At 49.4% G+C, this 12,103-nt stretch overlaps 1 protein-coding gene across 2 annotated transcripts in view; it reads left to right on the forward strand.

Annotated features, from left to right (window-relative positions):
• DAG1 (dystroglycan 1) overlaps positions 1-12,103 on the forward strand; it is a 50,755-nt gene that overhangs the window by 31,767 nt on the left and 6,885 nt on the right. For both annotated transcript variants that reach the window (XM_033071684.2, XM_033071683.2), the window contains exon 2: positions 2,898-3,307. In XM_033071684.2, coding sequence (XP_032927575.1) covers positions 3,026-3,307 — 282 coding nt within the window. In that variant the 5' untranslated portion in view covers positions 2,898-3,025. The remainder of the gene's footprint in view (positions 1-2,897; positions 3,308-12,103) is intronic.

The raw sequence follows: 12,103 nt of genomic DNA on the forward strand, positions 1-12,103 counted from the left end.
TCCTCTCCATCCAACAAAAACGCCCCAGGCTGGATCATGTCATTTGGCTGAGCAACAGAGCTGTTCCACACTCATGCACAAGCTCCACCGTGGTGTGACAGGGCAGGGACTGGCCTGAAGCACCTCTCCAGGTGTTTTTGCAGCCTTGTGGAGTGGTACACTGTGTGTCTGGCTGCCTGGGGTGTGTGTCCTCTGCTCAGGTGTGGATACTCAGTGCAGCAGTGAGAGACAGCCATGTTTCCTTGATAGCATCTCGGTCCCACAGCAGCCACAGGCTGCTGCCGCACTGCTCCCCCAGCTACAAGTCTCTGATCCTGCCCATGCTTGCCATATGCATCAGGACTTTCCAGTGAGTAGGAGCTTCAGGAGAAGTAGCTCATGGACAAGGTGTCATCACTGCAATGGCCATGCTCCAGGCTCTGTGGAAGGTGAAGGTCGTTCTTTCAGCTTTTTAAGGCACAGTGCAAGGACAAAGAGTCCCCTGATTTCTCACTGTGATGTGTGTCTTCCTCAGGACCTCTTGCAGGTGTCCGCGTCATCTCTGTAGCTCATTCACATGGCCTATTGAATGTTCTCCACCTGACACCTACTGTGCTGCTCATTTACCTGCTAGGATGACTCTGTGCTCATCTGAAATCAATTGCAGTGTGTCACATCCTCCTGTGACCCCACAGGGAGCTGGTAGAAGAGATGTACCCTATAGGGATTGTGACTTGTCCTTACCCAGCAGCCAATTCCTGAGGATAAACTCTGGAGAAGCAGCTCAGGCACCTCTCTGAGTGAAGACCATCCTGTGCTGGTGGTTTTTCAGTGGTGAGGCACTGAATGGACTCCCCAAGGGATGGTCACAGCACCAAGGCTGACAAAGCTCAAGAAGCATTTGGGCAAGGCTCTGATGAGTCCCAACTCAGCAGATTTTATGGTTCTGTGTTCCTTTGCCTTCGGGAAGAGCCTAACTTTGCCTTCCTTGTTTCATCTGGTATATTCCCCTCCCAGTCAGCTCAGACAGTTGGAAGCACAAGAGCAGCAGGGAGTGGGCTTTTTTGTGGCACTGACCTCCTTACCAGGCATCCTCCCATCTTCCCTGTGGTTCCCTGCAATATTATCCTGCCTCTGCTGTCTCTTCTGCCTTTCACTTGAGACAGGTTCTCCACAGAACAGCGGTCAGGTCAGGTATTTGCCTCGTGGATCCTGCAGCCAGAGGTTATTGCATTCAGCTCCTAATTCCTACAACCCACAGCCCTCTGTGCTGGCTGCAGCTGTGCCCTGGGCCCATTACCTGGGGTTGGGAGGTGTCAACCTTTCTCTGTGTGCGGTTTATTGTGAAAGGCCCATCGAGGGCTGCAGATGTGCAGGTCCTTACATGCTGCCTCTCAGCTTCTCTAGAGCTCAGGCATTAGGGTGAGCAACCAAACCTTATATCTCCTGTTATTCCTAGAGCCTGCTGTGGTAGCCTTGGGCTTGGGTGCCTGCATGAGCAGACCCTCCACCTGCTTCTACAAGGCTCTGGTGGGCAATACACCCTGCCTGGCTGCAGCACAACAGGCAGCTGAGCCCTGTCATGCTGCTGCAGGAGCTCTGCAAGGGCAAGAAGCAGTGGGATTTCCCTTCCCACACCCTGGACTGGCTCCAGGGTCCCTAGGGACAGTCTGATGTGCATCATATGGTGCAGACAGAACAGGCTAAAATAAATCAGACTGGGAACCAGTGGTTAGAAGCTGTGCTGGTTTGCTCTGGGAATTTGGAGCCACTTCTCTCTCAGCCTGGGAAAAAGGAGCTGGTTCAAAGCATTAGGGAACCCAGGCTTGTGTGCTCCTGGCATTGTACAGTACTGCTTGGTCTGTGTGTCTGTCCTGCCATCCCGTGTAACCCACCATTCCACTCATGAATGCAGATTAGTTACCAGCAGCTGTGCTGGCTGTAAACTGGGATAGCAGAGTGTGCAGTATGACTTTCCTGGGCTCCCAAATGGCTCTGTCCTATTCCATGAATTCATTGGTCTCCTACAAGCAGTCTGTGAAGAGGAACATGGTGGTGCAGATGTGTGACTGCTGTGGCTGAGTGCAGTCTGGGGGGAGAAGTAGCTGGGGAAGCAAAGGCAACAATGGCCACAGGAACAAAGGAGAGAAAGGAGATCCAGGGAAACAGGGAGGTGGGAATGATGGGGAGGAAGTGAAAGAACAAAACAACAAAGTGAGGGAGAGCTGGAGATGTGTCTTGGCAGAGTATGGGGACGGGTGAGCTATGCAAGCAGGAGAGAGCTGGATGACACCACAGAACACTGTGTGTGCATAGCTCACTCCAGTCTGATTTGGGGCTGCATGTTGCAGGCCCCCAGATCAACTCTGAACACAATAATACAAAAGCTGGACTTGAGAGGAGACCTGGCTTGAAAACCAGGCTTATGGGTCAGGGGAGCAGAAGCATCTGTCATGTACCAAGCCATTTGGATGGCAGCTTTGGACTTCCAGAGGTTTCTTGGTATCTTTCCTACTGGGTAACTGGCATTTAAATCCACTGATACTCCAACCTGGCTTCAGCTCGCCTTAAAAGGTCAGCTATTAATGTTGTGCTCAGTCTCAGCTTTGGCTGCATCTCCCCTATCTCCCTACCTGTGGCTATCTTGGGATGCTGTGTCTCCAGAGCAGCAGAAACATGGCTGTGTGCATGGAAAAGCAGGAGGATCGTGTTTCTTTGGAGATGCTGTATGTCAGAAGAGGAGCTGAGAAGCTCTCTTGCTCTCTAATAGTTGTGGCAACTTGCAGTTAAATCAAAAGCTGAGGCACAGAGAGTAACATGGCCAGTAGCCCTCTGCCCATTACAAAGTCAGTGTGAGTTGACTGGCTGGCTTGGGTATCTTAATTAATGTGCTGATTGGATTCCCTATGTCTAACCAGGTTCCCAGGACTCCTAGGATGAGGCTGCTGTGAAGGACTGGTGGATCCCCTGCCCGTGCTGTGGTGCCTGCAAATTCCCTGCGATCCTCTTTCCAGCTGGAGCACCATTGCCAGGGCTGCTGGGAAGAATGACTGTTGGATGCCTCCTGCAACCCCCTGTCCTGGGGAGGACTTGGCTCCCCGTTCTGCTGCTGGCAGCCTCTGCTCACTGCCACTGGCCCAGCGAGCCAGCAGAAGTGGTTCGGGACTGGGAGAACCAGCTGGAGGCCTCCATGCACTCGGTGCTGTCGGACCTGCGCGAGACTGTGCCGGCTGTGGTGGGCATTCCCGACAGCTCTGCCGTGGTGGGACGCTACTTCAGAGTCTCCATCCCCACGGATTTAATTGCTTCCAATGGAGAAGTTGTCCAGGTGAGAAGCACCATTCCCCAAGGATCATTTTTATTTATACTCATGCAGGATCAAGCGAGTCACCCCACTAACAGGCTGGGTTGTGAGGGTGGCTGAGAAGCAGCCTTACAGTTTTGTAGGATTACAGGAGAAGGATTTTTACGAAAAATTAGTCTCACCTCCTTGCAAAATTTTTCTCTTCTGTAACAGAGAAGACTTCTCAGGGAGGACTAATTGGGTTTGTTGGCTGTACTTAAACTATGTGATGCTCTGCCCCTGGCACGATGGGCACATTCATGAGATGTTGCCATGGGATCTGGGGAGCCACGGGTTCCCTGGAACTGCTGCTCAGGCTTGGGGAGTTTACTTCACTGTGGTAACAAAACATTGCCAGACACAGACCCTGTACTGCCAGTGGGGCTTTGGGCTGCCTGTGACACTGTTTCTCCTGACCTTGCCCCTAAATCCCCTTGGGAAAGATGGTAGCCTTTCCCCTTATCTGACTTAAACTCATGCTGCTGGTGCTGCAAGGACTTGAAAACTGAGTTTTGGAATCAGTCCTGAGTGCAGGAGAGGGTTAGAGAAAAGAGGAAAGTAGGGACATGGCCAAACACAAGTGTGCTCATTGTTAGTCCTTTCCTGGAAGGGTTTGCTTGGATCACATGAAATTCAGAAAATTTTCTTCTTAAAAAACAGAATTGCCTTCCAGTCTCAGGATTTCTTTTCAAAGAGCAATGTAAAGCATAAAACGACAAGCTTCTGGTGTGTCTTGGGAGATCAGAGGGAGATGGAGAGCAAGTCAAGAGCAAGTCTGACATCTCGGCTTCTCCTTGAAGGCAGGTTTGGTTTAGCCCTGTGTACAGTCACACAGTTATCCCAGTCCTAATATGTGATCCTGCTGGCACCAGCAAGGGTGCTGGATCATGATGTGCCAGGATGGGCAGAAAATTTGAAGAATGCAGCTGTTATGGACAGAGGGTCAGACAGGGGGAGGAGGGCAGTGGGTGAGCCTCTGGCCAGAGGAGTCAGGGAAGGGGCCAGGCTGGTCTTGGTGACTCTGAGCTGACCCATGGCTGAGGTCCCTGCCCAGCCTCACCCACAGCCTGTGCTCAGAGCACAGGGCACCTGTACAGCACTGGGTTGCCAGAGCCTGTGGTGAGCCCCAGGTCTCATGTTACAGAAATGATAACTTTGGTTTGGGATTTTGCATCCAAGTAGCTTTTTCTGGTGTTGTCTTAATAGCTTCTTTGATGGCAAGAATAAGTGTCAGTATTTATATAACACCACAGCTTCCTCTGTCATATTTTCCTGGCACAAAAGTCATCTGTGATAGCTCAAGTAGCTGCAGGAAAATACTGATGGATTATTTCCACCCCACCTGATGGCTTCAAATTATACCTCTGCTATGTAGGTGTGAGGTGTGTTGACCAACACCCAGAGAGCCTGGAATGGACTGGGCTGCAGCAGGACCCAGCAGCTGCTGGATCTGTGTAGTTCAGCAAACTCTGGGAGCAATTTTCATGCTTATCCCTGGGTTTACCCAAGTGCATGTTGCATCTGTTCACCTTGAAATTGATTTTAAAAGTGCAGCAGGCTCTCACTTAGCTGCTGTCTCTGTAAGGGCTCTCCTTGCAGAGAATGCACGTTGGCTGCTGAGCACAGCTGACCTTTGCTATGGGGATTTGATTCCTGGCTAGTGAGAACTGCGTGGGCAATTTTGGGTGCTAGAGTGCATTTTGTTTTGTTTCTCAGGGCAGATTGCTCTGGTCTTTTTCTCAGGCTGCCTGACAGGCTGCCTGACATTTCTCAGCTGGAACAGTAAAAGCCTAATACTTCTGCATCTTAGTCTCTGGTGTACTTAACCCTGCTAAGAAAGAATAAGGGCTGTGCCTTCTGAGATGGAGAAGGGTTTTACAATGAGATATGCTTACCTATATTTTTTCCTCTTAAATTTCAAAGAAATGGTCTACAATTTTTTTATATTAAAAAAAGGCTGACAGTTGCTGTCCCTAGACTCCCACTGGAGCCTGGAGAAAGTGTGATTGTTTCATTTCTAGATTATTCCCACTGATTATTTCCAGGATTGTGGTGGGGATCGCCTTGAAGCTCCTTCTCTGATCCTCTCCCTGCTTGTTAGCAGATTCCAGCCAGCTGTAGACAAAATACTTTTCTCTGCAAACTCGGTTGTGGGATGGAAACAACGTCAGGCATGTGCAGCGTGGTGGAGGAGTGCCCTGCAGGCATGCACTCCTGCACAGTCAGGTATGTGCTCCTGGGAGCAGTCCCCAGCCTTCCCCTGCCAGCCCCAAAGCTGCTGAACAACAGGGGAGAGTTTTATGGCTAAGGACGAAAGTAAGCTTATTTGAACATGCTCAAACTGCAGAGAAAAGAAGTAAAAAACCACCATGTGTCTTTATTTCAGAGTGTGTTGTCACATTGCTGAGAGCCAGCTGCCTGCAAGGCACTGGAGCTGTGGAAATGCCTTTCCCTTGTGCCTTGTGTTCCCAAGCAAGTGCCTTGGTCAGGCAGTATCATGTCCTCTGAATAGCAGCAGGAGTTTGCAGGTATTCCAGCTGTTGGATTTGGCATCAGGTCAGTCCAGATGCTGTCCTCTAGCTTCCTCACTGCAGCAGGGCTTCTGGCTGTAAGACTGCTCTCCTGCTGTCTGGGGGTAGCTGGAAATTAAAATTCCTTGCTGTGCCTTCCTAAAAGGGATGTTTTAGCCCTTTCTGTCACATTTGACACCAAAACATTGGTATTTTTACAAGGTTTGGTTTAAAGCACTCAATTTCATCCAGCCCCCTTGCCATACAGACAATGTGTGGGTGGGTTGCTACTGGCTCCCACTGGCTCCCACTGGCTCCAGGCAGATGCTGCCTAGGACAGAGTAAACATGGGCATTAGGGCTGGCACCTTCACCAGTCATCATCTCCTTAACCCCATATCTGTTGAGGACTGTTTGGAGTCTGACCTGTTACCTCTCAGCTGTGTCCTGTCAATGAACAGATCATGCTTCCGTCAAAGACCAGTTGGATTTCCTGTTCCTGCCACTTCTGTTTGAAGCTGCTCCAGAATTTGGCTGCTCTGATTAAAAATGCAGCTTCTAGCCTAAATTTAGAGATGGCTAGAAATATTTATATGTGCTGCCCTTTAGCCTAAATCAATTCTACCTTCATAATATTTACCTCCCTTATGTATTTATAGGTGACAGGCATATTCCCCATCTTGATTTTATTAGGTTAAACAAGCCAACCTCTTTAGTCTTTCTCATAAAATAAGCTTTCTCTCCTTCCCCTCAGCTTTGCAGCTGTCTTCTGTATCTCCTCCAGCCTGAGTTTATTTTTCTTATGTTTGCATGACCACAGCTTTACAAAACATTCCAGATGAAATTTTACCAGAACCTTTTATAAAAGCATCAAAACTTCCTTTTCTCTTCTATAAATAACCTTGTTTGATATATCCTACAATTGTTTGCTTTTCCATGTCTGCTTTGCTTTGGTTTGGACATCTTCCTGTCAGCTAAAATATCCAGGTCTGTAGTTTTTGCTGCTTCCAGTTGTTGAGTCCCAGACAAGGACAAAAGGTGAGATGCAGGATTTGGGATGGTGGCTGTTGCCAAACATGGCTCTCCACTCATCCCACCAGCCAGGGTCAGAATACAACACCCAGAAGGAATTGAGCCCTTGCACAGCCTGATATCCTAAATGCATATACCTACAATACACTGAGACGCTATTAAATAACTTTTGTTTAAAGATGGACCTATAAAGCATGCTGGAAGGAGAGAAACTCCTGGTGTGGGCTGCTTCCCAAAGCACATCCCTGCCAGAGCAGGAGATTTGCTGAGTCTTCCTTGAAGGTCATGTAAAGCTGCTGACCTGCCTTCGGTCTTAGTGTGGGATGGATCCCACAGAGCAGATCTGCATGGGTTTGTAGCCAATGCTGAGCAGCTCAGGTGAGCACAGGTGAGCATTCCCAGCTGTGTCTTCGCCCCTGATTATGTTTAGGTTTGAAGTGCATGGTTTCACCAGGGCTTTGTTGGGAAGACAGGTAAAACGCATAGCAGAGGCCCTGAGAAGCTGTCTCTGTAAGCAAACCTAGCTGGTGGGAAAGTGATTAGAACAACAGAATTCACTCAGATTAATTACACAGTGCAGCCATGGAGTGGGTTTGGAGGTTATCAGAGACTGGATATCCATCTGGGGAAAAGGGAGCCTTGCTTTCATAGAATCACTGAGTTGTTCAGGTTGGAAAATACCTTTTAGATTATCCAGCCCAACGATTAACCCAGCACTGCCAAGTCAACCACTGAACTTTCCAAGTAGAAGGCTGAGTTTCCAGTGGTTGTTCTATTTGCCGTCTGCTGAAGTGGCTTTTATTGAACAGCTTTGCTCTCATCAGATGTCAGGGACCTTGATTTATAAAGAGGATCCACAGAGATTGGGTTGCAGGAGTCCTGACATGGGTATCTACTGTCAGGGCTGTGCTGCTCAGCTCAATCCTGCTCCAACCCCCAAGCCAAGGGCTGGATGTTGGCAGCCAGCCTGCAGTGCCAGGACACACTTGCTTTCAGGGAAGAAAACCACAAAATACTGATTTTTTTTTTTCCCCTCTTGCAATGATCGTTATTTCAAAGCATTTTAACTGAATGTGAAATTTATTAAAATGGCATTTCTCAAAAGAGGAAGGGAAGCAAAGAGCACTCCCGAGGGGCTGTGTCATCAAGCTGGGTATCTTAAAAGTCTCTCTGTGTCAAGGCATTTGAGCTTCACCTCCTCCCTGGGGTCCCTGGTTTTCTTGGACTAACTGAGAGGTGCAGCAACAGCCTCTATTTACAGGCAAGCACACAGGGATAAATGGCAGTGCCTGGAACAGGTCCAGGCAAAGGAAGACTTGGGCAGAGCTTTGCTTGGTTGCAATCTGAGTGATAAGATGAGCTGATAAGATTTCTGCAGGAGGCAAAGGGGGATGCTTATCTTTTTCCTGCAGTGAGACCGAGTCAGAGAATTTGGCATTTTCAGTGCACGCTTAGTAACAAGCTCTGAATTTGGAGGAGTGGAAAATGTGACTCGATCTAATTATAAACTGGCTTTTCAGATGGGCTGGGAAGTTCCTTGTTTTGTCCTGCTCTTACAGGTTGTTGCTCTGTGCATCCAGGGAGACAGAGGAATGTGATGATAATGAGAATCCTGCGAAGGAGCAGACCTGAGACTGCAAGATCCGGTCTGCCTTTCCTTGCCGTGCTCTTGAAAGCCAGCTTTCCAGCAATCTGCTGATGGCAGGAATAAATTGCCAGGGCTGGTTAGCTGTGCGGTGGCAGCACTAAACCCCCAGCACTTGGCATCCCTGCTTTGTGGTATTTTTGCTTCCCTTTGGCCTTTCACTTACAAAAAGTGGCGCTGAAAGAAGAGCCCGACCAAACTTTTTTTTAAAGCTGTTTGAGGCTTTTCCTGCCCCGTGCTCGCCCCCCGGACAAGGGATAAAGCAGGGTGTGGGCAGCCCATGCTGACCCTAGCCCTGGTGCAGGCGGGCTGTGCCTTCCCACTCCAACAATAAGGCTAAACAAATCCTTCCAAGCTGCTTGCATGGACTGATGAAAGGAGGATTTCTTGGGACACTCAATGTTTTGTAGTGACCTCCCAGTGAAACAGCTGTTGTGTTCCCTTGCCCAGGCAGAGTGGGACGCTGAATGGTGTCCTTATAGCCAGCACAGAGGCTCATCTGGAAAAGAAGCTGTCATGGCAGGAGTATGCGAGGTTGGCATGGGCTGGGCGTAGCCACTCAGTCTGCACTGTTGTGGAGCCATTTTACTGATGGTAAAGAAGCTGGTCAGACAAAGCCCAGCTCGTGTGGAGGGCAGGCTGAGCCCACAGCACAGCCCTACACCCACATCTGCAGAGAAGGGAGGCTGCATTCTGTGCGTGAGGCTTCACTCGCTCCTTGAATGGCTGGAAAATGCAGAGTAGCAGGAGACACGTACGCTTCTCATTCAGGTTTTCATGAGCACATAAAAGCAGAGCAGCTACTTCCAGTAGCTTTGCTACCTGGTCCTTCAGAGGCTAAAATTTGAACTCGAAGATGAGGGCCAGGACTAGTGATGTCACCTCCGCAAGCCTTGTTCCCCCTTAGATCAGCTTTCTGGGCTGGGTTTGATTTGTCTAAAGCAACAGCTTCAAAGAGACATGCACGGAGACATGCAGGAAAGGCTTTGCAGGGCTTTGGCTGGGACCAAGCAAAATGTGGGGTTAGTTCAGCCATCCTGACCTACCTGTGCACAAAGGGAGCACCAACTGCCAGCTGTTCTCATGTAGGTTTTGGCTCTGAACAGAGGTGGTGAGCTCCTGCTGGTAGTGAAGCCTTGGGTCACCAAGGCTGATGTACTTCTGAAAGCCAGTCGAGTCCCTGGGCTGTTTTTAGACTTACAGAGGCATTTGCAAGAAGTGTCCTGGAGTAGCTTGTTTTTGTCCATGAGTTCCTGGGCCTTTTGTGCAAGGTACACAGCAGCCCAGAGGAGCAGTGTCTGCTGACAATACCCAAAAGCCCTGGCAGGTATCACAGTCCCTTCCACAGGGAAGCATCTGCATTTCAAGTCCTCCCTCTCGTTCTGCCAGGCACATCTTCCATTCTCCAGCCTGAGCTTTCCCATAGCACAGCACTGCAGCAGCACCATAGCTGTGCCCGGTGAGCAGAAGGCTCTGAGAGGTGCCCACTCTCCTTGCACCACTGTTTTCTGGGCCTTATGTTTCTAGGCATGGCCTGTGTGATGTCCTAGTTTGCAGTTCTGTTGTGTTGGAGGAAAGGAGGTGGGGAGTGAGGTTGGAGGCTCCTTCACACCTCTCCCAGATGCACACAGGCCAACCTCCCTGGCAGGGCTGTTTCTTGAGGCCTAAGGCTCGCAGCTTCATAGAATCGTAGGATATTCAGAGTTGGAAGAGACCCACAAGGACCAGCAAGTCCAAGCCCTGGCCCATCACAGAACAATAGGGAAAATGGCCATGTGTCTGAAAGCATTGTCCAAACACTTGAACTCTGGCAGGCTCTAGCAGCTGTTGTGGGCTGAGGGTGTCCAGCTCCTGTCTTGCACCATCGCATTCCATGACCCAGTGCAGCAGCCTCTGCCTGGGGCTGTGGTTCCTGGACAGCTTGGTCTGCAGGCACAGTGCAGCCTTTGTGCCACGTGGAGTGCACCTGATGGACCCACAGGCAGAGCCTGCCTCCCAAAACAAGGACTCTGTCCTCTGAGCTGGAGCCTGCAGGCCCCATGCTCATCACTTCTCCTGACTGCAGTCTGGCTGTGCTCACTGCAGTGTTCCAGCAGCACTGTGGTGGATCTGAAACCAGTGTCCCTCCTCCAGTTTGTGTGGAACAAGGCAATAGGGATTTGCCTACCCATGAATCTGATTTGGGGCTGAGGCTGCCTGTTGCTTCTGCTGCCAACACTGCCCATGCTGCAGCATTAGCAGGGGGTTAAGATGAAGCTTGGGCTTAGGCAAACAGCTTAGGCTTGATTCTTTCTCTGCAGTTATATTTGCATTTGAATTGCATTTGAATTTCCATTTTCTTCCCCTGCCTGCTGGTTAATTGCTTGCAGAAACCTGAGCCTGCAGACTTGGTGTGACACTGGCTGGGTCAGTGGGTTGGGCACAGCTCGGCTCACCTTCTGGAGGGCCCAGCTGGGATATTCCTCATTGCTGGCCATGTGCGTTGGGGTGATGCTAAAGGAGTCTGGCTACAGTAAATTGCCTTCAGTAATTACACCCCAGATAAAACTCTGGCAAAAGGTCTGTCTCTCAGCAGCTGCTGGACACAGGGAGGGAAATGAGGCAGTGGGAGATCTGGCAGAGCTGCAGGACTGTCCATGCTGACTCTGCCCAAAAGCAGACAAGGGGGTTTTAGGACTGGTTTGGAAGGAGCAGACTCCCAGCTGCTGCTGCCCATGTGAAGGTCTGTCAGCACAGACAGGGCAGATCCCATCCGATACTTCAGGACTGAGAAGATTTCATAGTGGTGTGCCATAGTGGAGACCTGTGGCAGGATCCTACTGTACTCATCTCCTGGCAGAGGGCTTGCTGCCTCCTTTTTGGGGGATTCATCAGAAGGAGGAGGAGGACTAAATACCTGGTGGATTAAAGGGCACTCTTGAAGGCAAGAATGCAGTTTTTGCCCGAACTCCCTCGAGGCAACAGTTTTGCTCACTGCTCCTTTGCTTATCTTTGTCTTGTTGGCTACAGGGCTTTAAGATCCAAGTTTAAAAAAACAAGTCAAACTGAGCTATCTTCTTTCATGAGCTGACTGCTCTTGGCTGGCCTAAAAATAACAGGCCATGTCTATTTGAAAGGATTTTGTGAACAAGGTCTTCAAAACCACCCAGACCACTCAGTGTATGTATTTAAAATCACAGTCATGACTTATTTTTTAATGGTCTTCAATACACTGCCAGGCTTGTGTAATCTTTTGCCAATAAGCATTCATTTACAATTATCTCAAATAATGGAAAAACAAAGACAGCCTTTTTTTTTTTTTTTCTTTTTTTTAAACTTGGGCAACAGAAGAGTTATTTTGAAACCAGACCCCTTGAGGGAAATGGCAGGGCTTAAGGCTGATACTTACTGCATACATAGAAAACTGGGAAACCTTTAACATGAAAACTAGAGATCCCAAATCATTAACTATGTGAACTATGTGTAGCCTTAACAAATACTCTTTGAAGCAATATTTGAAGGAAACATGGGTAGAACAGAGTCCAGGTCTCCCTCCTCCCGGTTTTGCAGCACCGCAAATACAGCAGTGATGGTGGACAGGACAGATCCATGCCAA

Source organism: Catharus ustulatus, chromosome 13 (assembly GCF_009819885.2).
Source record: "Catharus ustulatus isolate bCatUst1 chromosome 13, bCatUst1.pri.v2, whole genome shotgun sequence".
Lineage (NCBI taxonomy): Eukaryota > Metazoa > Chordata > Aves > Passeriformes > Turdidae > Catharus > Catharus ustulatus.